This window comes from Rhodnius prolixus, unplaced genomic scaffold (assembly GCF_049639745.1).
Source record: "Rhodnius prolixus isolate KJV_2025 unplaced genomic scaffold, Rpr scaffold_1, whole genome shotgun sequence".
Taxonomy (NCBI): Eukaryota; Metazoa; Arthropoda; class Insecta; order Hemiptera; family Reduviidae; genus Rhodnius; species Rhodnius prolixus.
The window spans coordinates 20,455,764-20,483,527 of record NW_027411581.1 but is presented as its reverse complement, the minus strand read 5'-3'; the positions used below and the strand labels follow the sequence as shown (position 1 = coordinate 20,483,527).

Below are 27,764 nucleotides of genomic sequence, written 5' to 3'. Positions count from 1 at the left end.
ACTCGGTAGAATACGCTAATTCCCACGGGATCTAATCTAAACTTCAATTTTCAGATTATTTTTTAAAATTATTTCTTCATATTCTTTGGGGGGTTTCAAAATTTCGATGTGAAATACTGGAAATTAATTGATGTAATTAAAGTAATCAAAGTAAGATGTAAATAATAAATTAGAATAATTACAAAGTAAAACTCATAGAATTAAAACGTAAATTACGAAAAAAATACAATTAATAGTACCATATGCGCTATTGATGACTGTGTCATATGTATAATTTTCATGACTTGTTAACTAGGATAACTCCATAATGGATGTAACCTAAACATTAACGAATAAACTGATGGTGTATGAATCTCATTTTGTACATTTTGTATGGAATGTTTACAAGTATCCTTATAAATCTAGGATGGTGGGGTTGGCAGAAAATTATCACGAGGAGGCGCAGAAGGTAAAAATTATTACATTGTACTGGGATTAAACCATGGGTGGAAGTGTAGTGATGTCCCCAGCTCATTCTACAAGAATATTATCATATTGTTTCCTTGATTGCCGTACCTACATGAAATCTTAATAATGTATTTATTTCTTTTAAAAAGTATGTTGCCCATTTACCTGCCAAAGATTTGGGGAAAGCAATAATGAAAATTTCGATTGCCCACGTTAATAATCGCAATTATGCGTTTTTAATAAAAGAGTTTCGTTGACTGAACAAGCAAAGGGTCTTATTACTTTTAAAATAAAATACGGCAATTTTGAAGAATTGGCTCTTTCACACTACTTAGGCTACCTAGTAGTAAGGGTAGTGATTATGATGATGATAGACGCATTCGTTACTGGTTCAGTTAGATAAAGCGGAAAAAGCTAGGCTCATAATTTTGTTTAAAAAGGAAATGAGTTTAACGAGGCTTTAAAAAATACAATTACTTTGTCTCGTAATTTAAAAAGTTAATAAATATCTTTGATTTTATCTGTCGTAGCAGACACTGTATTGTCACCTTGACCAGTTTCGGGCTTTCATCCATCATCAGATTGACTCAGTCAGTAGGTGTAGTGCCAGACAGAAACATAGGTGAAGTCGAAATCTCTACATCATACTGATTAATGTTCCTTTGATATTGGATGAAAGTCCGAAACCAGTCAGGGATGCAATAAACATGCGTGCAACGACGGATAAAATCGAAGATACCAGCTCTGCAGACCTAACCACATTTTCAACAGCTAACGTATACCTTGACCCTCGGTACCTTACTGATTTCAGAGATATATCACCCCAATTTCAAGGTCAGAATAAAACAAATGTTTTTAAAAGCGAAAATACAGCACTGATTTTCACCAAATAATTTATTTTCAAAGGCTTTTCCTCTCATTATCTTGATTACTTGACCTTAAGCAAAATTTTATTTTCCGAATTTTCATCCTTGTTACCCAACACCGTACAGGTGTAAGTATTTTCGGGCGGGCTTTTTCGTCCAACTACCGATTAGGTGTGTCCGCAACAATAAGGCTATTGAGGCGGATTTACTATTAAAAAAAATTTCTTTTTTTTCATTGACAGCATTTCCTTTGATTTTCATTAGAAAGGAAGTGGGCCTTTGCTAGGGGTGCTTTCATAGCCTTCAAAGACCCATTAATTTTCTCATATTAAGGAGACTGAGACCGACAATGTCTTACAGATGTAAAATTACTATTACACTGTAAGGCCCAGTCATGGTTATCTAAGATACTCTCAATTTAACTGAGTGTTAGAAAGGGACGTATGTATTATAGCATTTTAAAGACTAGAGGATTGTAAACTCCCCGGAAATTAGTGGTAGAAAATCTGTGATTGTTTGAAAAAACTGCTATATGGTTCTGTCGTGTAAATTATCTTCATTTGTGTGTTGCCTTCTTAAGAGAAATGGTTATTTCTTTCTTCTTGTATTTTGCAGGTCTTGAAAACTCTTCTTTCTCTGTATGCCAAACTTTTCAGTACGGATGAGTACACTCTTCAGAGGCTATGCTTAGCAAATCATTGCGGCCCTCAACAATGTTACATTCGTGGTACATGATACCAAAAGAAAGGCTATATCCTAGCTATAGAAAGCCTAAAATCAAAAGACAGGTCCCAAGTCAAGTAGTAAACAAAGTTAACTTCACGTGTAACGTGATCAGCCACATTCAATGGACTAAAAACCCATAAATAATAGAAAAGAAAATACTTCCTTAGTTTTCCACGCCACCACCCTCCACCATATGTTCAGCGTTAACAATCTAAGAATTATGGGCTAAAAGAACAAATCAATATTGAAAACGATAAACATGGAAAAAGATCCTTTGCAAATCAGAAACAGAACCGAAATATAAAATTTAAACCAAATATATATCCACAAAATATAAACTAAATCCAGCGGCCTTTACCGTCAACTAATTTAAATCACAATAGGGCTTAATCTCTAATGCCTCATATTCCTCACAAAAAGCACAGCTTCGTATCCTATCGGCCTCTGAGAAGGCAACTATCCGAGCAGATGACATGTAGAAAAAGGGTAAATTTTACAACCGACTATCCAGTTTACACAGCATAAAAATTATCTTCGATTTTAACTTCGGTAGAAGCGACTTCAAAATTTGGTAATCCTAGCTATAAGAGTAATGGAGAATTCATGAGTTGAAAAGATCTAATCGCCCCACAAATACGCAAATACAAAATTGAATTACTGACCAAAAGTTCAAGTAATAAAGTATAGAAATAAATCTTCCAAAAGACGACGTATTTCTAATCTAAATTTCAGATTGGGAAGCAAATGATGTGATTTAACTTTAAAATCGTGACAATAATAAATTAGACTTTTCTGGATTAATTTATTTTCGTATTAAACGAAATCAATAAATGTATCTATATTTATATTTCATTTCTTCCACTTAAATTAGCTAAGAATTACCCTTTCGGGTTGTTTTTTTTTAGATAAGCATGACAGTTAAGAAACAGATTGTACAAGGAATATTCTGCGTTTAATTTACTGCGGATCGTAAAAGATGTGTATTCCTTTTTTGTTTTAAGTATAGAAAAAAAAATTATCTGAATTATTTACCGCATCAAAGCGTGTCACGCAACTAAAACATTAAAGTAATAAAAATATATTTAGTTGTGTGAGAGAAAAGGTAGCATATAATTTGACGAAGTTGGGAAGAAAAATCTCTCGTGGATATCCGGTTACAAATTTTCTAACCAAGTCTATGAGGGAAGAAGTGCCTTTCGTGAGGAAGCGGCTGGTAGGTCTATATGTCGGCGATAGACCCAGCAGCCTTGGAGGTGGGAAGAAGGAGGGGCCATTCTCTGTGAGCATTTCTATATATACCCGTTAGCCGTATTTCTCAGTCAGATATAAGACACTACCGCTCTTAGATACTTATTTATTTCTCATTTTTAGTGACATTTCTTATCTGTTTTGTGTTGATTTAATGATTTCATAGCCACAATGCACCTTTCTCCATAACAAATAGCTCCAACTTTACTGCGTACGGACTTAGAAAATAAAATAATATTGTATTTAGTTTTATATGAAATTAAATTCACTTCTATTTTGTTTAATAAATGTGTTTGTTTATATTTAGGCAAGGAGGTGGTGTGGAAGAGGTGGTGGAGGAGCAGGGTGATAAGGCAAAATGATTGAGAAGTCTTTCGTTTTCAAAATAAATGACAACGGCTCTGGGCCGAGTCTACTTCACCAGGTAACTTCACTGGTAGTTATTTACTAGAGGAAGTAGAACTTAGTGTGCTACATATTCTTCAGAAAACCTTACCAAATGACTGAGTTAATTTAAATGCTCTTAAACTATAAGTTGGTTTTTATATTTTCTCCCGTTGATAAATTAACATTTCTGGACCAAGTTGCGTAGTATGTGATTAATATACCAGTTAATCTTAAATTATGTTAAAATAGGCAAAAAAAGTATTCGCTTAACTTTATTTTACTTCTTTACTCCTGTCTTGCTCAACTTTATTCTCATTTCCTTAACAGCAAAGTTCCTCCAAAGCGCAATTTTTGTTAAATATTTTAGAGTTTATTTATAACTGCGGGTTCTGTACAATAAACTTGAGAGATTCTTTTAAAATGGTAACGTCAGAGAGCTTCTTGAATCTCAATAAAATTTTCTTGGAACAATTTTAAACAAAACTTAAAATTCTCCATACTTACATTTATTAAGTAAAATAATCTTAAAATAACAGCTGAAATAGTTTTCAAGTGGACCAGGAAAAATTGAAAATAAATTTAATTTAATTTAAGAATCTACCAAAGAAATTTATTTCAGTCACACAAAAGTTAATAAGAATAAGAAAATTTTATTATCATTTTTTAGATGGTAGATACATTAAAGGGTCCAAATCATTTTAAAGTCAGCGATCTCCTAGAAGTTCTCCATAAATGAATTTTAGTTTTCTGAATAAAACGTTTGAAGTAAAAGAGACATCGTAAAAAAAAAAACAATTAAAAATTAGAAATTTTATGTTTTGTCCAAATCGTTTGTATCGTTCGAAAAATATACGAGTTATACTATTCACAGGAGACGTAGCGAGATTATAAAGCAAATGTTCGCAGGCGTGTCCGTGAGATGGGCGACCGTTTCTAATAAATGATCGTTCGGAAAAAATGTTCCTTTCAATCATAAGGTAGAAAATATTTGACAATACGATTTAATAATTAGCATGGATTTTACAATATACAATGCTTCTTATGTTACTATGCCGTTACTACTACCTAGTACTATTGGTGCTAGGTCCTTAAAGGACCTTGACCTAACCAAAGAGCTTCAGCCACTCGGCTCGTTCCGAAGCTTTGGCTCATGATGACGAGTCATCATCAGAGATGTCTGATCCCAGTTATGGAACAACTGGTTCTCCCTCATCAAGTTATCTCCCTCAGAGTTCTCGCTTAAAATTTTCCTTCGAGTGAAACTCAAGTCTAACTCTTTGTTCGAATTTGTCATATCCTACCCTACACATGGGAATTTTCTAAGGATTTTCCACTCCAATTATGAAGGATTATGGCCGAATAATTGCTTGAAATACTGAGATTTAGCTTCGAAGGAGAGATTTCTTTTGCGAAGGAAAATCGTGGCAATTCATGACAGCCATCCTTGCCTTAATCTCGTCCGTGAGTTATCTACTCTTACAAGCTTTGCAGGTCAGATTTTTTGGAGCATGCAGCTCATGATCTGTAATTTGCCTCAAAGTAGCGATGCATTTGTTTTGATTAAGGTAACCTTTAGACCGAGTTAACTTGGATAAAAATTGGACCTAGCTAGCTGGAAATTTGTTTTTGATCTTTTTGAGATTGCAATAACACTAGCGTGCTTGATGGTCTGTTGTAGTTGCTGTGCACTACTAAAGACCCTTATATACATCTTTTTTGCCTCCTTAGTTCAAAGTTGTTGCTGGGTTGCTGGGGCTGGAATCCCCAAAATTGTGAAGACTGCATTCACAATGGCGCCGCTAATGTTGTTTTATGTAGATATAGAAGCTCAAGTCCATATTGTGGCGTAAGTGCTTCAAGCAGTAGTATCTGTAGATGCTATCGTAATTTTAAAAGCCCTTACTTTTAAAATTGCATTCGGATGTTTAAAATTCAAATATTTTACTTAAAAATCAGGTGAAAGTTAAGTTGTTTGTTTTCAAGTGAAGAAATTGCAATTGTTAATTGCGAGTATTCATTAATTTTAAAGCGAACTTAATTTTAAGTAACCAAACAAACTCATGCTTTACCAAATCTTAAACATTATATGTTTGACACACTGTTTGCAGTGTACGACACTATTTGAGACTGGTCCTTTATGACTTAGAAGCATTGAATATAACTTGCAACCACTCTTCACACACGTTTACAAACAACTCTAAGAAATATTGAGAAAGATTTAAAATTAATAAAATTAGGGACTTCCTTAAATGGAATTAGCTTTAATTTGATAGTTTTTTTTTACTGTAAGTGCAATTTGTGAACCATTATTGTAAAACTGGTAAAAGAAATATTCATTTTAACTATTTACAGTCTCGTCACATGCCTATTTTATTTTCTTACATTCTAGTTGATGCATTCCTCTATTTACTTCTTTATCTGCGCGACTTCAACTTCCATCTCTTTACACATATCCTTTTAGATCTTCCTCGATAACGCCTAGGCACCAGTTTTTATTACGTCTAGGTTTTTTATTTTCATTTTTTTTTGCGTTTTCAATACATAAGATGACGTGAAAGTTCTTTCTATGGGACCCATCCATCGAAGTCAGTTTTTCTTGACAAATGCCATCAAAACTACTGACCATTTAGATAAAAAAACAGTTGGTTCTTCTTACACAACTAATTCCATTTTCATATTGGTCTCTGCATAAGGCTCTGAGTATTTTACAGCGTTCCTAGACTCTGCAGTCTTACTTCCCTTCCTTTGGTGAGAACTCAAGTCAAACATTCATAAGTATTTGTAAATCTTAAATCTGCTTGCTTCTAACTTAACGTTGATATATTCATATCATTGTTCAAGAACCATAGATATTTAAGTGAACTTTTCATTTAAAAAGAATGACATCCTTATAGGGAAATTAGCTCCGTATTTTTTGGGTGATGAATTTCATATTTACCGTAATATCATTTACCCAAGGACTTAGCTGTTTCCTTTACTTAACTAGGAGAGCACATGCTAAAACATCTTGCTGCTGGGTAAAAGTTGGGTATTATCATATGCCGACTAAGCCTAGTATAAATAATTTTTCTTATCAGCTCTTGTGACCATTTCCAGGGAGGGCTATGCTGAAGAGAGTTGGAGAAAGTTAGTTATTTTTTCTGAAATCTTTCGTTACCAGGAACTTCCTCAGACACATTACATTTTGCATTTGCTGCCTGCAAATCTCACTCTTGTTAGTTTAGCTTCCGAGGTACGCCTAGCTTTTCCATAGTATTAAAGAACAATGATGATCTTCCAGTGTCCATACGCAAGATATTCTTGCTTAAAATCAGTTAACAGATGGGAATAAATCCGCATCGTATTCATTCATTCATAGCATTTTTCTGATATTTGAGTAGAAAAGAAAATTACCTTATCCATGATTAATCTACCAGGTCTGAATTCAGCTTATTCGGACCAAAACCGGTGTAAAACCAAATTAGAGAATTTTTTAGAACTAAAGTTAAATCCCATTTCTTGGTAATTGATCTTTCAATTTCTAAAGATTGCTGAATACTCAAAAAAAAAAAAAAAAATGGTTGATTTGAATTCAAAATCATGTGTTGTATTCAAATGACAGATTAAAAAAAAAATCTTATACTTAGTTTCCTTAGCTTGCAAACTTATACAAAACCAAAATTGTTTAAAAATTAGTTACTGGTAAAAAATGTAAAATTAACAATTCAATTGTTGAATGTATGAATGAATTTAATGAGGTGTAAAAGTGTTTTATGAGTGGAGGTACAAAGCGAAAGAAACAGATGTGTAATGTGTAAAATTAACCAAGGTAGGCCGAAGGTACACTGACATAGTTTTTAACGCAATTGGATCAATATGAGTTCAATCACGCAATGTTTACGATTCAGACATGTTTTTTTAAATAGTTCTGCTCTCTTAGCTTAGTTTACTTCTTTTTTGGTCTTAAGACTTAATTATCACTTCATCTTTATGTAAACTATTTAGTGCCACGAATGTACGTGCACTTTTTGTAACACCTATTAATTTAACTTGTCACAAAAGTGTTTCTTTTACTACTTCATAGTAAATCAACAAGCAAAGCGAGTTAACAAAACTCTTTCTTTTTTTCGTCCTCTCTTTTCTTCTATTTTTTTTTATTTTTAATGTTTTAATTTTTATTTAATTTATTTCATGTTACCCAGAGTTTTTTCAAGAGTACTGCAGTACCCTGGACAGTCCCCTCAAAGTTGCGCTGTTCTTCACCGGACCTAGAAAGGACGTGTTTAGAAGAGAATACCAAGGTCTGGTCTCTGGTATTGAACTCGGGATCTTCTCTTAAATGTCCAACTCTTTAGTGCCAATGAATCAGAGGAAAAATGTAGAAAGACTGCAACTTTCTTAGCTACAGAAACCTTTGTCCATTGAGTTCAAGTCATAATAGAGGTTAGAGAAAGAATCCAATTCGCTGCAAGATTCTTCAGGCCAGTTAAAGGCCTGAAAAGGCTTCGTAAACAGAAGAGAAGTCTCTAAAAAAGATGAAGTTTCTGTCTTCTGAAATGCTTTTGTACTAATTTCAGAATTCAGAGGTCAGCCTCAAGTTAGTCCTAGATTATCACATCAAAACCTAAGTGTCAAATACAAATTATGGAAATGACATTCGTGCGAAGAATAGAAGAAGAAAATGGAAGAGATAGATAAGGAATTTATATTAGATCAAATCTTGACGGGTAGCCTGCAGAGAAAATGATGAAGAATTCCCGTCAATGTGGTAATACCTTGTAAATAGAAACCTATATTTAGTGAAACCGACTGGCAAGAATAACTTAAGGGGCCACGACGCAAAGACGTAGACTAGTAAGAATTGGGAGGTGGGCATCTGAAATAAACTTTTGTTTTTTTGTAAACTTAATGGTTCGACAAGAAACAAAAAAAATAGTATATTTCCTTAGAGAGCATCAATGTTTTTTAACCACCATATTTAACATCAATGTCTAAAGCCGTGGTTCTATATTTACTCACGAAAATAGTTAAAACTAAAAAGGCCTACCATATACTAATCGACTAATATCAGAAGCGTGATGCACGCGAAAAATCTGCAGCTAACAAAAACGTAAGATTCAATGAATAATGACATTCAATCTGTAACTTTTATTTAAATTTGTCGCATAATTATGTTACATTATATTCCACGCGATGACAAACAAATTATAATGTATTATAATGTTCTTATTCGTTTTGATGGATACCGTCATTACAGTTATTTATACTTATATGTTTAAAAGGTTATAGGGTGACAGAAAACTATAAACTTAGCATTCCGAATTGACCTGTTGTCGCTTTAAGCTAAAATCCGTCAACCATAAGCATAATTTTGTATACGCTATTTTAAGTTTTATTTTTCTTGAAAATAACTCGAATTTACTCACCTATCACTTGTATTTGAAACATTTTCTCTCTCAAATTAGGTTTAAGTGCCCTTTCAGAACATGTTACAGTTTTGGTGCTTGAGCTTAGATAATTATACGTAATAATAATTAGTATTAAAAGCATTGTTACAAATTAAACATTAAATTGAAATCGGTTGTCAGGAAAGGTTTTTTGTTTCCTTTTTTTTTAATGGTTTATTTAATAAACTTTAAATGTTAATGGTTTTTGTAATTAATAATTTTTCGCAATAAGTTATTTTAGAAATTTTGGAGGCAATTTATCTTAAAAACAAATTTTTTGGGTGGTGTAACTATCGTTTTTACTAATAATTTATGACAGGCTCGTGAGGTCGATTGAAGCGTAGGGGTGGGCTGCCTGATCTTCTTAATGAAGTAAATGCATGTGCATAATAGTGAAATACTCTTTTTTGGGACTCTCCTCGTTGGGTGAATTCTCCCCTTATACTACTCATGTATTCATTTGTAAGATGAATCAACTTCACTGTTGCAGAAATGTACTGCAATTATGAAAATAAATTTTAAAAAAATACTCGTCTCTAAAGTGTTGAATATGTTGCATTAAATGTGGATGGAATGAAGCTAGATTTACCTGTAGGTTCACTAAACCAAAATAGTTGCACTCGTCAACTATCTCTGCAGCCCCTGTGAGTAATAATAGTAATATAATAATAATAATAATAATCTTTTATTTGAATTAAGAAAACAAAATATACATATTCTTTATATAAACATCAATGACATGGTACATTACCATGTCTGTCAGAATCTCATTCAAACAAAAAATTATTAACTTAATGATAAATATTTAATGAAAAGGAAAGTGAAGAAAACAGAAAACTATCTTTACATAAGAATACTAGTTTTCAGTGTAACTGTGGAATTTGGTAATAATAATTAAAGTAGGAGAACAATATGAATTAATTAACTAAATACCACCTATAACGCATAGCACATTTAAACAAAATTAATTAGAGCTCTCCAATTACTACCATTTATTAGTTAGCATAGAACTTCTTCTTTATTAAGCATGTGCTTATTAAAGTATCGGATCCTGAACTCTCTCATAATGGGACATTCAGCCAAGAAATGAAAAGTACTTTCTATAGATCTGAGGTTGCATATTGAACACAAATAATTCAAGGTTTATAATTTAAATTTAGAACTTCCGTTCGCACTTTAAATATTATTTGTTTAGAAGGGTGATCAATATTTAGTACCACTATAGGTACATCAGGAACTTCCCGATGTTCGCTCAGAACCGGCGTTTTCTTCTCTGGCCGCCTCTTTTGTTTTCGTGGATTTTTATGTTTTAGAAGGAGGGGAAAGGGATCTGGAAGGAAGGGAAATTCTTCCCCCGACAAACACTCGAATCTATTCCTTTTCGTTACTTCTTCATAGGCGGTGCCTCCTAGAAATGTAGTTACATATAAAATCTTTTCTTAAGCTATTTTGTTTTCTTCTTTATTCTTTGGACAAGCCTCATCCGTACCCAAATTATTTCCTCAGCAGTGAATGCATTTTGTTTATTTCGCATCGATGCTATGTGCACCAGAGCATTTACTGCATCTAGGCCTTTGCATTGTGCGCTGGACGCGAAGACACTTGACATATACATATTCTTCTACAAGGTGTATATGGTTCCACTTTGAATCTGGCACCATACATAGTAACGTACCTTGGTAAACTCTGACGGTCAAAAGTGAGAAAACACGTCTCGTGTGGTCAGGTTTTTGCCCTTCTGAATATTCTCCAAGATCTCTCTTCCTGAAAATGACGTCTCCATCCCTTTTATAACACCTTTTGAAAATATAAGGTGGTCCGGAATGTAGGCTTTCAGATTTCTTTTCTTGAAACAATTATTATTAGTTAAATAGTTCGCTGCCTCGGGGGTACTGGTTTCAATTTTTGATCCTGTTTTTCTTGACTAACCTTATGTCCAGAATATCTTGGGAATGTTTATTATCTTCGGTATATATCCATTTGCCAAAAGTGTGGCACGATGGATACTTCCCAGGTTTCCCCTCAACAAAAATGAAGTAGGGACCTTTATCATTAGGCTTGAATTTATTTTCTGCCGGTAATCGTAAAGTTTCTATGGCAACATTACCGCTATTTTCTACCATGTCGTCATTTTTACCCAATTTGGGAGCACGGATTAGGTCCACAGGAGTTCCCTCCCGAGACAGCGATCTTTTATTCGTTTTGCCTGCCCAGTGCGGTACCAATGAACCGCGCTAATATTGACTGTAGGCGAACTCTTGTTGTTATTAGAATTACTATTATTAATATTACTATTATTAGTAGAATACTTATCCGGTTTATTGTTGGGTATCGGTGGTCCTCTGTCGTGTGGCAGTCCATCGCTACTCTCCTCCATGTTTTCTTTTGAAGTTTTTTCTTTGTTTTAGCACTTTGTTATTGTGTAAATTACAAGTGTAAAAAAACTTTTACGCGGAAAAACAAAAAATTTTTAATAAACAGCTCCTTAAATCCACTAAGTTCCTTATTTTAGATAAATTTGAAATTAACTTTTTTTTAGACCTCCAAAAAAAACCTCAAACTTTATAGAGTTAAAAGGTTTTTAGCAAGAAATTAAAATTCAGACCTCTCAGCTGATTTTATCTTATTAATAATGGTTATCATTTGTTGTTTCCAGTTAGGACTATACGCTCTGTCTAATTCAATACCATGTAACTCAGACAAATATACCCAATCTTGAAACCAGAAGCATTGCATTCTAACGACCTCCTTCGCCAACACGCGAGTTAATCTACTGTCTGGATGTTCAGCAAAAATCTTAAGAATATTTGAGAAATATGTTTTCAATGTGTAGGTGAACAGTGAACATTTACCGGTTTCTAAATAAATTAGGGGCATTAATCGGAAGGCAAAACATTTTTTTGATGAAATTGTTCTGAAGTTTTTCCAAATCTTCAAAGACGACAGAACCCTACACTTGTCTACCGTAACAAGCAATAGACCGCAACACTGCGTCAAAGATTTTATATTTCAGCTTAAGATCAATGGAATTATTTGAAATGAAATTATTCCATAGACTTCCTATACTACGTTTTCTTATAACCAATTTATCATTCATGTGTGTTTTGCCACTGAGAGTATTGTTAGAGTGATTAGGAGGACGTAGGAATGTTTATATGTTGTTAGCCTGGGATTCCTACAAGTTAACCAAGATCCCTGATGAGCGGATAGTCTGTTTTTCCTTGTGGAGATCCTTTAAGTATGATTTTATTTCTAAAACATTTAACAGAAAATATTTACACGTTATTTACTAGCATCAAAAGATAATAGTACAAGTCTGCAACTCTATTTGTACAAATTTTATGCAAGCTTTTTTACTGAAGTAAATAGAAATAAAAGGGCCATATGGCTTCTTTATTTTATTATGCTGGTGACCTAGATGCTAATCGCCTTGGCATTGTCAACGGCGCTAACAATCTGAACGGCATTGGTAAGTCCAGGTTAACAATGTACTAGTTAAATTAAGGTTGTTTTTATTTTCTTTTAACGGGAGCCTAATGTACTAATGTTAGTAAAACTGAGAAGAAAGAAAAGAAAAATTGCTCAACTTTGTTTGGAACTATGTCAATAATGAATCTTTCAAAATAAAATATGGTAAAAATAAAGAAATAAGCAAACGCCTTGCTAATCTTTTAATAAATTATTACATACTTTTCTCTAAACTTATTAAAATTAAGAATTTAAATCTTTTCGTACGCAATGCAGTATTAACGAGTGATTTCTACTAAAAGTTGAGAGATTTTTATAGACCTGTTCTTTGTGTTTTTTCTAGTCATTTTATCCGATGAATTATTTTTGTATAAATAATTGCTGTTGATGACCTTAGCGCCATGAATTCGTAATAGACTTTTAAATTTAAAGTCAGATAGATCAAAGAATCAAAACCAATTCATTCCAATTTGTGTTTGAGTGCTGGCCTTGTTATAACAAGGGGCAGCCTCGAATTGTGATTTAAAAATATACTCATCAAAAAATCAGTTAAATTTTGATTTGTTAGTCTTTAACGATGTGGGAGCACCGTACAGATATAAAGTAAAATAATTGCCTTTTTTCAGGCGTGCTTTACGTCCATCTACCATTACGTGTCGTGGACGGAGGCGACTAGCAAACGTACTTTAGTGTAAATTTCTTTTATTAACCTTTTAATAAAATCCAAGGCCTAAGACCGGGAATCGAACCCAGTACCACAATACATATTAGCTTTACAAGCTTCGCCTCTAACCGCTCGGCTACCGTATAGATAAGTGGTTTTCAATGGTGGTCATTTTTTTTTTTCTGGTGTTGGCCACAGTAAATCAAAATGAAAATGGGGCCAAAACAGTTTTCAAGGAAAAGGTATTAAAAAAAAGGAAATATCCATGTTCCCCTATAAAATGAACGATTATTTCTGATCAGAAAATTTTGTAAGGTTCACTTTAACTTAAGCTTAAAGTTAGGATTTTTACGTCGTTTGGTCGTGTGTATTTTTAAGTAAAAAATAAATGGATAATATAAATAAAACTTGAAAATGTTTGTGTCAGTTTTTCTCTGTTTCTTTTGACCATATGTTGGTTTTCAAGTTGTTTAAAATATAGATCATGTAATTGCAAAACATGGCGTTTTTCATCCTCTTCCAAAATCATAGTTTTTTGAGGATGTTCAGAATACACATATTTTTTTTTAAACATCTTTTATTATCATGTCGCTAAAGCGTTGATTAAAGAATGTAACTTCATTGCATTGCATCCTCGAAGCTGGATGTCAGAATTTAAGCTCCATGAATAGGAGTTGCACTAAAGATGACTTCTTCTTTCATTATATACGGAGAAGCTTTATACATATTAGTGGGAACTTTATGTCACCATTCCGAGTATGAAAATTCGAATCTCACGAAGTTGAGGTGGAAATCTCATATACGTGTTTTCCAAAATTAGGCTTTAAACATATATAAGTATACTTTGTCCATGGCGGAATCAAAAACAATAAAGCTAATTAAAACTAATTAAAAGGGAGTAACTTATAGTGGTTAGCGTACAGTATTGCCACACGAAGATCCCGGATTCGAATCCACCAGCTGGCCCTTAGATTTTTATCTTTCTATTAGCTTCTCTATCTGGCTCAGCTCTCTGATCTGTGTTGAACAGTGTTGTCTGTATCTGTTGAACGCCAATAACCCCAGATTTGTCGCGACTTAAATTAATAAAAATAATAATATAAAGCAGACATGGAATGTGAATCTCTCTTAAAAGTAAATAAATAAATGTCACACATTGTCAGTATCGGTGGGGTAGATCATTTGTTTTTACAAATGCTAATGCCCATTCAAAAACTGCGTTTTTATTACTCACTATCTTTCTAATCGTGATATTAAAGTGAGTTGAATTATTACTTTTATAGGATATTCTCTGTCCAAAAAGTAAAAATATATAAGAGAATGAACTACTGTAGAAAAAAGCTGATACATGTTGCATACTTAAACTCATTTCAACAAGATATTGATTGATTCATAACAGTTGGTCTGAAATGCACGCTATCAGTTCGTGGTCTTATAATTCCACACATTAACTAAAATAAAACAATCTACTTCAGCCATCCCTTTACATTCATCCGTACAACCTACATTAATAAAGTTTTAAATAGCATCACCGCAAAACCTCACTAGACACGCACATCCTTTCTAAATGAACACGTCAGCAAAATAAAACACACTTTACTTTTGTAAAAATAATTGCTCGAAATAAGTAGTAAATGATATTTTGGCGAATTAACATGATCTTATTATCTTTAAAATTATTATTTTAGGAACAAACATAATATAACTTTACATGGAAGTTTGTACACATTTGTCTTGGGAATAAATGCTTTGGAGATCTCGATGTATAAATTATATGTTAAAAAAAATTTTTGAAGATAACATTATGTGTAAAATAAATTAAAGAAAGATTTTTAACTGGTTCCTTGTTCAAAAGGAATTTTGAAAATATATAATTATTTTTACAATTATGTATCATCTCTTAAAATCATGCAGATTTTCTTTGTTAATTGGCCGTTTTCTTTTGAATTTCTTCAAGATATACTGAGATGTATCACTGTCTTACTAGATGTTATGAACATGTACAGTTCTTTCTGAATTGATTCTGTCTCGCTGAAAGAAGATTTTCCAAGTAATTTATTTGTTGGTGTTAATATTTTCCCCCCTAATTTACAAGTACGCTAGAGAAACCACAAAATTCTAAGTTTTGCAATTAATCCAATACACATTGCCACTTTAACCGAAACGTTAAGTGGATGCAAACGATCAACATTCAGGGAACCAGTCTTCTCACTTCTCTTCATCTACATACTAATTTACTTAAGTGGGCAACGTAACATGAGACTATAATTAATAGCAGAATAGTTCGCAAAGGCAAATGAAGAGTGTGAAATCAAAGATAAAGTGGCGCTGATGGTCGTTTCTAATCTGTTTTAAGATCACCCCAATCAAGTAATGAGATTCAGGCGCTGAGTTTAATAAAGGAGCAATTCTAAAGATGTTTAACAAAGCTGATTTTTGCTTAAGGATATTTTATTGAAGTAAATTCCATTAAAGAGAGAAACTATCCCTTCACAATGCTGTTAATTTGAATTATTAACACACAGTTACACAAAGGCGTATGATGCTGGTCACTACATAATTAATATTTAATACTTCTTAGTAAGACAAACATTTGTTTTTATTTATATTGATCAAGTTTTGCATACTTATCACTTTTTATTACAGGTATGCTTAGAAAGGGGTTGGCAGGAGTATTCTGACGAAAATGTTACAAAAGAACGATGGAATATTTGGTGGAGAACAACTGGCTTTCCTGTGGCACAATGCAAATCCTTAAAGAAGTGGCAAGTAGGTAAACTAAAAGCAATTATACAGATAGTTTACAAAAGCTTTGTTAAACTGGGATCTACTAACTTTGTGGAATTTCAATTTCAGTTTACCAACTACATACCAAAAGCATATTCAATTTGCAGGAAGGATAAACTCTCCAGATATCTGAAACGTATGCGGAATAATTATGGACATATATTTGATTTCAGGTATTTTTACTTTATAACTCGTTTACAAACTTGGAACTTTAAATGATCACAAGAATTGTTTTATTATTTATTGACGGAAGAAACTGAACTTATGGTGAATTCACAGCCTTTGGTTAGCTGGTATCTAGTTTGCAGATGCATTCCAAGTAATGAAAAGACCAATAGGTCGCAATCAGGGCATTCTCTTGGCGCGTACCTTGTGATGGCGTTTAATGAAATCCAACACTTTATTAAACTAAAGATTTTTTAGGACTATTGACAGCGGATTCACTATTGATAAATTATTTGTCTGCTGAAATCTGTTGAGGGGTATTCTTTCTGTAATCGAGTTTATGTTTAAAAATGAAGTGAACATTAAAAGTCTATGTTGAACGTTCTTTTATGGCACCTTTCGTATTTAAAGTTTCAATTTGTACAAAAAGTACATGACTTCAATGGCTTCAGGTACAATGTTCGGTACCAAATTCGCTAAATATTGAAAAGAAAAAACTAATCTGAGAAATAGCACGGTCAGTCTATTTTCTAAAAATTGGGAATCTTAGTAACATATTTAATCCATATAATTACAAAGTTTACAAAATGTCACTTTAGAGGAAAGCCGACCCAAAATCACATCGTCGCATCTCTCATACGAGAGTCAGATTAATCGAATTTCCACAGAAAGTATTTCAAATAAAATTAGATCAACACATGTGCAGCCAGTAATACTAAGTTAAAGAATAACGTAGGAGCTGTTTTTGAGAAAAAATTCTGAAAAATCCATTGATTAAAATAAGCACAATTGGTTGTCACAGTTTGCTTGATTTAGTGGCACCTCCTAAACCAGATATAAAATTTGTACTTCTTGTGAGTTTTCGTTTTTTAGGAAAGCTAAACTCATTCCACACTCAAACCAACACACACTTACATATTCAAAGTATCTATCTATATCTATAAAACCACTTTATGCAGTTTTTCCCCTCCCCTGATATTTTTGGAGGTAATTCCAAATCGATACTTGGACATGATTGCAGTACCTTCTCTTGTCTAATAGAGTCAAAGGGAAGTAAAACCATTTCAGGTTAAAACTTCCTTACATTTAAATAGTGGAACATAAAATGTCTAACGTGCATCAATTTCTTTCTTTTAGAACCAATGATATATAGATTAGCATCTTTCAGTCAGTTAAAACAAAATAATGTGTAATATAACTATATAACTGGCAAGGAACATTGCTTTTGTTAATTATTCGTTATTAAAAATAAAATGATAAAAATGTAAATAAAAATAAGTGAAAAGTTCTGGCCATTTTAAGCAAATGGTCACTAAATAGTAGAATTTATTTATCTCTTCTGTGTTTTTATTGCGGTTTCTAAATAGGATCTTTTTATCTTATTGCTTTTTTTTTCAGCAAATGCAGCTTAGAATGTCATTGTTTAAAGTAATCTCAGCATAAAACCTATTTTACCTCTACTAATATTTAGTAATCTTACAATAGAATAGCTTTTAAGTTAATTTTTTTTTTTTTATGGTTGTTTTATTTTATGCCGAGTCAATTTTTTCAAAAAATAAAAATAAAAAATTCCGGGCCCATCGAATTCTTGGTTAGAAGCGACATTTGGAGTAATTATTATTAATTTGGAAAAGAACATTTTGAAACAGGCAGAACAAAGAAAGGGATATGCCTTAAAGAATATAAAGTGCATTTAAAGGCTACAGACTCGATGGTTCTTAGCGATTACCTGGCTTAAAGTTATAAAGCGGTCGAAAAAATTTCTGTAGTTTTATCCAAATCCTTTAAATAATTTAATCTGTAAAATTCAAATTTATTTTGCTTTTGGCTTAAAAATTTTTTTTTTCACATTATTGTACTAAAATAATGTAAGATGGTTTCTGGTGAGAGATATTCCCAAGTACATAACCATGATGGATGATAGATGACGATATTCACGGATGAATTTCCGACTCTTCTAAGTACTAACAAGACTTTCCATAACGTTGTATATTTTTGGTATGTAATATTTAAGATTACTAACATCTTTGCGTGTTTTTTGTCTCTAAATCTGGTTACTGAAATACTTCCGAAACAACATATGTGATAGAAATTTTGTAAGAATCAATATCTCGAACGGTGAACGAAAGCGGTCATAGGGGGAAAAGATGCGTGCTGCAAGAGCCATAATTCCTATTTTCTGTTGTTGGTGTACGTCAATGCTATCGATGTATGGTATCTGCGCTTTCCTATTCAGTCACGATGATAACAGGAATACTAGCATAAATATTTTTTTTTTTTTTCAGTGGGCTATAAATTCAGCTTCTGATAAGATATCGTGGATGGGGTTGCAGTCATTACACCTATGCTCTCATGTTTTGCGTCAATATTCACGTTGCTCACGTTAAAATCACATAAATCCCCTCATTCAAGATCGGGGATGTAAAATAACGCGCGATTCCTCTCTAAGCTTTTTAACTATAAATAATTATTATTAAAAGAGAGTAGAATGCAAACCTAAGGGGAAATTAAAACCCAATATTGAATGTTATTTTTTTTCAAAAAGCAATCTTTGATTCATTCAGATATGATGCCAAGGCTCATTTAATTAATCGTAATTATATTTAATCTTTCTGTTTGGAATTTTCACAAGGAAATGCCAACCTGCTGCTATACGTCTTAATCAACGAATGCGTTCAAGAATATTGTCGCCTCGCCATTCACCAGAAATTATTTGTTTTTAGGGACATTAAAAAATACCCTCAAGTCTTCTCCTTCTCCGAGAGGATTTATCAATAATTCCACTTCACATTTCTGTAAGGGAACGAATAAAATTAAAGATTTACTTTGATGTATCGAATGAAATAAAAACAAATCAAAAGAAGGGGCTTAGCTGAGTGATTTGCGAATACTGGATTCTGAACGGAGATCCCGAGTTTGAATCCTGCTGCTGGCTCTTAGATTCTCTATTCTTGGGAGCTTCTTACAGCTCACAGACCATTGATAGTATGTAATGTCCGGAGACAGGCCTTGTCTTACCTTGCCTCTTGATATGTCTGTGACTACAAAATTTCGACAGCATTCCTTGTACCTCACCTAGGTCACTTCGAAGTCTGAAGACATTGGTGGGGCTTTTTTAGTACACCGCTAAGTGTGTGCCCATCATTGGATAGTGAGCTGTAAGAGGCTTCTACGCTATCTAACTGACTGATAACGGATTCCTGAGTTCTAATAACGATTATCAGTTGTTCTCTTAGACAGTGATGTCTAATGCTCTGATTATAATGGAACTAGGTTAAGGGAAGAAGTGTCAGAATCAAGTAAATAATAATTTTTAAATAAAAGAAAACTATGAGAAAGGTCATGAATGTTTCATTTAAATTTGTGATCTCATTTAGAAACGTTAAAAAGAAATATTATTCCAAATTCAATCTATTTATTCTTCGTAAGATTTTCCAGAAAACGTTTTCAGGAAGAATTCTTGAGGTGAAAGTTGAAGACTTATTTTTTGTGAATTTTCGTGAAGGACTTAGAAAACGTTTTCTTTAAACACTGTACCAAAGGTTGATGTCACAATAAATCTCTTTGGCTGTACCTTGGGTATCACTCCTCTAGTTTCAATAACAAATACAAAAGATCACGATAGAAGTCGCGATAGATGTTCGCGAAATATTTAGTGCGTTCCTGATACGATCACTTCGTATCTATGTTCTATCCTCGACATGGCGCTAATGACCAACACAGTCGATGCGCCGCAGGGGAAAAAATGCCTCTTTTGGCTATACTCTGTTTCCTTAGATTTCACCTTCTCATTATACAGTTGAAAATGTAGACAAAGATGTGTTGCAATATCTCCTGGATTTATAAAATCAGAATACCATTAATAGTTTTGCTTATATTACATTTAGGTAGAGTTTTTAAAATTTTGGTTTGTTTAGTCCCGATGCCTTTGTATTACCGTCTGAGTATTTAAAATTAGTAGAAGTTAGCAGTCCTCTGGATGTGTGGATTGTAAAACCCGTTGGATTGAGTCAAGGAAGAGGAATATCGCTGTTCAGAGTAAGTGCTTATTTTATTTAAGTAAGGCAATTTAAAATATTTTTCTAGCAGAAGCTTGGAAAATAGATTTTAATTTTAATATGAATTTTACGGCAATTTTATTGATTTTTTTTTTTCACTTTATTTTTATATTTACAACTGCAACAATTGTTGCACCAAGTAAATCTGATCTTATTGGTTCAGTTCTCTTGAAAAGTCATGGTTGGAGCAATCACCCACTGGCGAAACTCCTTCACAATGATTGATTAACTACTAAATAATGCTTTGCTTTGAACTTTATCCTATGGTTAGAATTCAAATTAAACGACTTTTAACAGAATCTGTCAAATAGAAACAAAGCATTAGATTTTCAAAATAAATTTTTTTGTGAAGCTCTTCTCGTTATTAGTAAATGGATAGAATCAATTTTAATTGAATGACCGCTGCTGTAGATGCGCCAAAAATCAAAATACTTGGGGTAGGTGTTGTAGTGATTATGAAGAGTAGATTTGTAAGTTCAATGACACCTGATTCGAATAACGCGTGTAGTTAACTTATATTTGCTAGAAAAAATGTGCTTCTGCCTCTGTCTATGACACCTAATTGGTAACTGTAGGTTAAGCCCTGCTAAAAAAAATAGGCGATTATTTTACTCTTTGTTTCTTTTGAATTTTGTTCTATTTTAGTAATGTAATCGTGTGGCAGTGTAACATGTAATTCTAATATTTGAGTTTCACCTATTTATTTACGATAAAAACATTATATGTTTAACATTCTCTGTGCCTGAAACCTCCTTTTAAATATATTTGTATAAAAAATTTAAATTGTAAATAAACTTTTTCAAATTAAAAATAAAAAATCTGTGTTTTGAATTTTAATTCAGTCTGGAACAACTTTTATCGAAATTAAACCTTATTGCATGAAACAAAATGGTTATTATAGTAAAAAAAAGCAAAAACATGTGCATCAAGTGAAAATTATTGCTGTCGTGTGCTACAGTATTTACCGTTGTAGTGATATACGTCCTCACATGAAATGTCAGTCAATAATTTTGTTTTATCTCAGTTTACCTTTTCGGTAAGGTTTAATCTTATACTGGTGAATAATGTTGAATTTTTATATATTCCTTAATTTAAGAAATGATACTTTCTAACAGTATTTTTAGTTATTATAGAGAAAATACCTATAATATCAAAATTTATTAGGCTGGTGCTGTAACCTAAATTACCAAAGAATAAACGAGACGTTAACTATAAGACCTCATTATAGGCGTAGAATAAACCACAATTCTATGGAGATCTCTTATAATGTTACACTTGAGGCCATTATGCTTTCAGAATTCAACTCAGTTCAGTCATTTTCATTTATGAACTCCTTTTTGCGCCAAATCAAATCTGACATCAAAGTCCCGGTGACAAATCGCAAAAATCAACATTTGAGTAGATGAATTAAAAAAAAAAAAAAAATCATGTCTAGATCCACAATGTTGGATAATAAGAATAATTTTTTCTTTCCTAACGTGTTTGTTTTCAAAAACTCCATTCACAATTTATTTTCATTCATCTTTAGAAATTAGCTCATTAGTTTAGTCAGACTTTCTACACAAACCCAAGTGGACAATTGCTTGAAATAATCTGAAACCAGTAAAGGTTTAAAGAGTACAAGCTAGTTAAGGCAGATCAAGCCATAATAGTTTGACCAAAAAGTAAAACCTTCGTCGTGGTCTTACTTCACCATCTTTGCTATTTAAGGAACAAGCGTGTCTACAAATAAGAACTACAAATTGTTCTAATAGAAATTTAATTTTAATAAAATAAGATTATGTTCTCGCTTATAAGTTATTAACTAATAATTTTTGTTTTACAGAAAGTAAGTGAACTGAATAATCCTTCGCATTCGGTCGTCCAACGGTACATACAGAACCCTTTATTAATTGGAGGCTACAAATTCGACCTCAGGCTATATGTATGTGTACCCAGTTTTCATCCTCTCACCGTGTACGCTTATCGCGAAGGTCTAGCCAGGTTCAGCACGGACAAATTTTCATTAAACGATCTCAGCAACAAATACGCTCACCTGACCAACTGTTCTGTGAATAAGCAAGGACCAGGATATTTAGAAATGAAAGATAAAGTTGGGGCAGGTGAAAATTTTTGTTTTTGTCACATAAATTTAGAACAGACTTCGAGTCTAAATCAGCGTCCAATTTGTTTAATTTTTCATTCAATTCATTTACAGTTTTATTTACATGCCTACTTTCTTGTCGGTAATGAGCGGATTTCTTCTTTCTCCTCTTTTTTTTGTTATGCTAAGTTGAAGAATTGAAAAAACTCTTCCTCAGTGTAATTATTGCAGAAATAACAGAGAAATTTTCTTTAAATTAGCTTTAAATTAAATTTCTTTAATTTAGTCTACTTCAGCTAGAATATAGGAACAGAGAAATTTTCTTTAAATGTTTAATCTACTTCAACTAGAATATAGAGAGAAGGTGGTCCGCTTCTGACTCAAGTATACCAGCTTTAAGAAGTGAATGCATTGTACTCGACATTTTCAATGCTACGCGCCCAAGTCTCATAAATCAACGAGTCCCAGAATACAGAATCCATGCTGTCATTTTATTAATTTCTAAAATTATTAATTGCATAAATACTTTTACTGTAATTGAAAAAGTGTCTGAAGCTCTTATAGCTCTTATAGCGGCTAGTTCTTAAAAAGAAAGAACTCTGAGAATCCTGGGGGGAGAAAAAATAATAAATTGAATAGGCATTTATATGTGTAAAGTTTGAACATTTTTAAATTTAGAAGTATTTTTTGTTAGTACTTACAGTTTGTCTAAGTATCATATTATTTATTTTTGTACTATTCTTGCCTTTTTTATTTTTATTATTATTATTTTGTGTTTTGCTAAGTTATCTTGGATTGATTTATTGTTTAAATAGGAGGATTCGAAGTTTTTGTTATTTATTAAGGTCATTGAAGTATTTTTTATTTTGTTTGTACCTTTGTGTATTTTTGTTTACCTTTTGCCGTATGAGATTACTTTTTTATGTTAGAATTTAAATTTTATTATTTTCTATTTTTAATAATTATGTATTCCATTTCCTTTTTTATTTTTTGTATTTTGCGAGGTCCATATCCAACTGTATACCGTAGGGTTTAACCAGTTGTTAAAAAAAAAGTAAATAAATGTTAAGTTTGAACCACTTTAAAAAACAAAAAAAAAAGCTATAAAATAGATATAGTACAAAAAGCTATAAAATAGATTCGGGACCTGAAGGTATTCGCAAGTTCACTCCGCAGCTAGCTTATCAGCCCCATTTTTAGAATTTATTCTTCTTAATGTAAACAATTAGTGTAAAATTTCTCTAGCGGTTTTCGGGAAATTTGCAAATGTCTGAAATTCCAATTAAATCACATCTCTAGACGACGGATTTGGATTGCAACCTTGTGTAGGATTTCAATCAAACTTCTATGTCATGTTGAATTAAAACTTAAAATTCTGCTACCTGTAATTTTTGGTTTGTGAGATAATTCTCCGCCCATACTAGCCAATAGCTAAAAATTCTTCTTTTTTTTTTACTCATAGTAACCCAAACTTATCTATAATTTGTCAGTAACATAATTTCAAAACTAAGAAAACTGATCGCAACCTCTGCTCTCATAGCAACAAGAACAAGTTAAAAAGTTGATGGCAATTATTTATAATTATTAACGCCAACTGAGATAAAGAATGATACTGATTCCCATATCTGAAATCCTTATCATCCATTAATTTCTTACTAATTGAATAAAAATTAATTCTTCAAAGACCGCGTAACACTTCATGTCCAGTTACTTTGTATTAAACATCAACATTTTTTGCTTCAAGCAAGGTCTCCCGATAGATATCGAAAGTGCGAGCATAAAATGTAAAACCGTAAAAAGTATATAAAATATTAAGACTTCTGTTTCTACTTAAAAATCTCTATTTATATCTTTATGCATCTTTTTTTTTTCAGGTTGCAAGTGGAGTTTGAAACAACTTAGGTACTACTTAAACCAAAATGGATATGATGATTGGTTGTTGTGGCAACGTATAAATAAACTAATAGTACTAACTGTGGCTAGTCAGTTATCCGGAGTACCGCATACATCAAACTCTTTCGTATTCTATGGTTTCGATGTGCTCATAGATGTAGAGCTTAAACCATGGCTGCTTGAAGTAAGGAACTATGAATAAGATTTTAATCTGTTTTCTGAAATGTAAAATAATTTTTGTAAGTGAACTGTGGTCGATCATTTAAGTAATTCCATGATAAGTATTAAGCTAAAATTGTAATTTACTTTTTGTTTTGATAGGTTAACTTAAGTCCTGGTTTGTGCACGGATTGTGACATTGATCCAGCTGTAAAAAAGCCTATGTTACATGATATGTTCGATCTACTTGGATTGCCTGTCTGCAATACTGGACTTTCAGTGTTTTCTTATAAAGGTGCTTCTATCTACAGCGAAAGTGATTCCTCTTCGGATGAAGATTACATGTCTTATGGAAAAAATAACAGAACATCTGCCTCTTTTGTGGCATTAGCACATAAGTGGAAGAAGCAGATTACACCTACAAGCAATAGAGTAAGATAAAATTCCTTATTCCTATTATATTATTTGAAAATTAATGTAAAAAGAATAGATTTATATTAGCATGATTATTTAGTTATGTTAAAAATGTGTGGATGCCATAATCTGCTATAACTAATGCCTTCTGCTATGACTCGATATCTTAAAAAATTCAGGTCAGTTTTCTTCTTTTTTTGCACCAATTTTTTGACATTAGCAGGCATTTGAATTTTACAAGTATGTAATGCCAATTAGTTTGTTCTTTCCTACCCTCAACAAATATGGATCTATAATTTTTCCTTTATTGACTGAAAGCATTGATGCTAATTGGTTTACAACCCATTGGCGACAACTCCTTTTTTCTTCATTAGTGGCCTCATTATCGATGATTGGATTGAAGGTTACAGCTTAGCATTTTGAATATTTTTTTAATAGCACAGTTGTCCTGCCGGAGATTCGCAAACATCCAAAAATGATCAATTTATGTTTTACCCATGATTGAAATTTTGTTTTCTTGTGTTTGTTGTAAAGAATATCCAATTTTCTAGGATTAATTAGGAAATTTTCGCAGCAAATATAAACTCTTGTTATTTTCATATCTTTAGAAAGAACTCAGTCCGATGAATTTTCTGAAAAAAAACGAAAAAAACACATCAATGTGATATGCTTAGGATAGATGGTGTTCTGAGGTGTTGTAAAATTGCTCATACAAGCAAATTTATTATTTAGTAACCATCCAGATACCATTCGTCTCAAATTATTGCAGTCTTCACCAAAAATCTAGTGCTCCACTAGAGAATGTCTCCAGAATTTATTTAATTTTACAAAAAATTTCAAACTATTGTGTTAGCTAAAACACTTGTTAACCCATGTTTCGAGAATTAGTTGTTGCCCTTCAGTTGTAAATTTCAAACTACAATATTAAAAAGAAAAATTATTGAAGTAGATAGCTAGCCACCTCACTTAGAAAGAAAACTTTTTTTCACTGACCTCTCCGTCTTTTGTTGGTCGCCATTATAGTTTTCAGTATTCATACCTGAGTACTTCCTAGAAGCTTAATCAATTGCTTTTACTTTTTTTTGATACTAATAATAATAAATCAATCAAATTGAATGAATGAATAATGTAAAATAAATGTTACCTCTTGCAGACTAAAATTAAAGAAAATTCGGTGGTTAGCAAGTTACATTCATCCAGCTTCAATCGAAATCGAAAAGGTAACATTATTAAACATCATTAGAAGTACAAAAAATTAACATTAAATAAATTTTACTTATTTTAAAACTTACCATTGAACTTATAATTATATAATCGTCTTAATTTAAATTAATTCCAAAGTGCATTATGCTTTTGCGATTTCCTCGATCCTACATACAAATGACTTACAGTCAGTTTTTCTTTTATTGAACTATAATAATAATTTTTTCATTCATATCATTAATTGAATTGTCCAACATATCTAGGATGCTATGAACCGAAGAATCCTCTTCAAACCAGTGACATGAAAAAGCAAGTACAAGCGAGAAGAGAAGAATCATCTTTAAGCAAATGGGGCAACGGTAGAGACTGGCGAGAACCGCCATCAAGTTTTGGCGATTGGTGTCGTTTATATCCATATTTCAACGTGGTCGTACCATCCTATTGTATTTCCAAGGAATGCTCAGAACCACCAAATGATAAAGGTTTACGTCCAATAATTACAGAGGTTAGTAAATACTTTAAGATGGCTCGTGAAGTATTCATCAAATATAAAAGTGCAGATGACCACGCCAAAAATTTTGCAATGAAAGAAGAATTAAAAGTATCAGAAGCCATCTGGCATCCAACTGTGATGGAAAATTATAAACAAACCCTTCATTCTAATTGAAAGAAACTAAGTTTTTGTCAATTTGTTCCAATAAAATAAACAAAACAGAGAGCTAATAATTAATTGTTTACTTTTTGTGCCAACTAAATGTTTCAGACAGACCTTAATGCCTATTTCTCTATCATTAACTTCCAACAATTCACCACTTAGGTAATCTTAATTGGACGTAAGAAATAGTTCTGAATAGTATTTAAATTTACATAATTTTATACAGAAGAGAAACTTTTTTATTATGTAAACTATTTATTAATTAATGCGAAACTATTAGTTATGTAAATGAATAATTTTAATCTGACAGCCAGAAAGAGGTATTGCTAAGAAGAGCTATCTATAAGTGTTATCAATGGCGCAAACAATAAATATTAGAAGCTTACCTATGAAAGAATTCTATTCTATTCTGTTCTACAGTCTGATAATTTTATTGTCAACAATTGTGACCTAAACAATTTTGGTATATGTGCTATTAGTAGAATTTAACATATCTATTTTGGGGTACTTAAAGTTAGGTTTTGAAAGCAAAAAACATTTTATCAAAAAAAAACTTCTGTTATTGAAGACGCATTTGTGACTGTAAGTTACTGTGACAAAAGTTGAAGAGCAATTTTACTTATTTGGTGTAACTAAAACTAGCTATTTACTTATGCGGTGTTTGGTTTGTTTCCTTTAAAAAGATTTATTTATTTACATTTCGTGGAAACTAACATTAAAGTAAGAAAGTAAAAAAGTACTAAAGTAAGAATTTAATTTTTGAAGATAAGATGAAATATTTTGGTTAATAGTAAATTACTTATAATTTACAAATAATAGTAGCAAATAATAGCCGGCGGACTAGTAGTTTTCAGGTTTGAAACTCCTTCCTTCAATATTTGATACAAATAAATTTCTTCTAGATTTCTGAAGATTAGAAATAATTGTTGTTTTCGCAAAAAGTTGGCATTTTTCTTAACTTCAGAGACTCGTAGATGAAACTGCAATTAGGTTAAAAACAAAACCCAAATTGAAAATTGTGAGTAATGAAAAAACGAAATGAGACATTACTGTGATATTGCGGACAAACTTGAGGACAAGAAAGAAGGCAGTCCTCACACCGCTAGGTGGTAGAT

General features: G+C 32.2%; 1 protein-coding gene and 1 long non-coding RNA gene across 7 annotated transcripts; both read left to right on the top strand.

Moving 5' to 3' along the window:
- Window positions 1-280: 280 nt before the first annotated feature.
- Window positions 281-26,720, top strand: LOC141447335 (probable tubulin polyglutamylase TTLL2). Of its 6 annotated transcripts, none has more exons than XM_074114772.1 (10): window positions 281-448; window positions 3,595-3,711; window positions 15,879-16,001; window positions 16,089-16,192; window positions 20,102-20,222; window positions 22,068-22,344; window positions 24,200-24,402; window positions 24,540-24,809; window positions 25,945-26,011; window positions 26,258-26,720. In XM_074114772.1, exons 2-10 carry the CDS (start codon window positions 3,646-3,648, stop codon window positions 26,659-26,661), a joined length of 1,635 nt encoding a protein of 544 aa, XP_073970873.1. In that variant the 5' UTR covers window positions 281-448; window positions 3,595-3,645; the 3' UTR covers window positions 26,662-26,720. The 6 variants fall into 6 exon arrangements, with proteins under 6 accessions (XP_073970873.1, XP_073970888.1, XP_073970880.1 ...); XM_074114787.1 differs by lacking the exon at window positions 281-448 and adding an exon at window positions 3,190-3,318; XM_074114779.1 differs by lacking the exon at window positions 281-448 and adding an exon at window positions 3,348-3,498.
- LOC141447428 (uncharacterized) lies at window positions 6,923-8,557 on the top strand. Its single transcript, XR_012454313.1, has 2 exons — window positions 6,923-7,482; window positions 7,856-8,557. It is a non-coding gene; the product is annotated as an uncharacterized lncRNA (long non-coding RNA).
- Window positions 26,721-27,764: the final 1,044 nt, after the last annotated feature.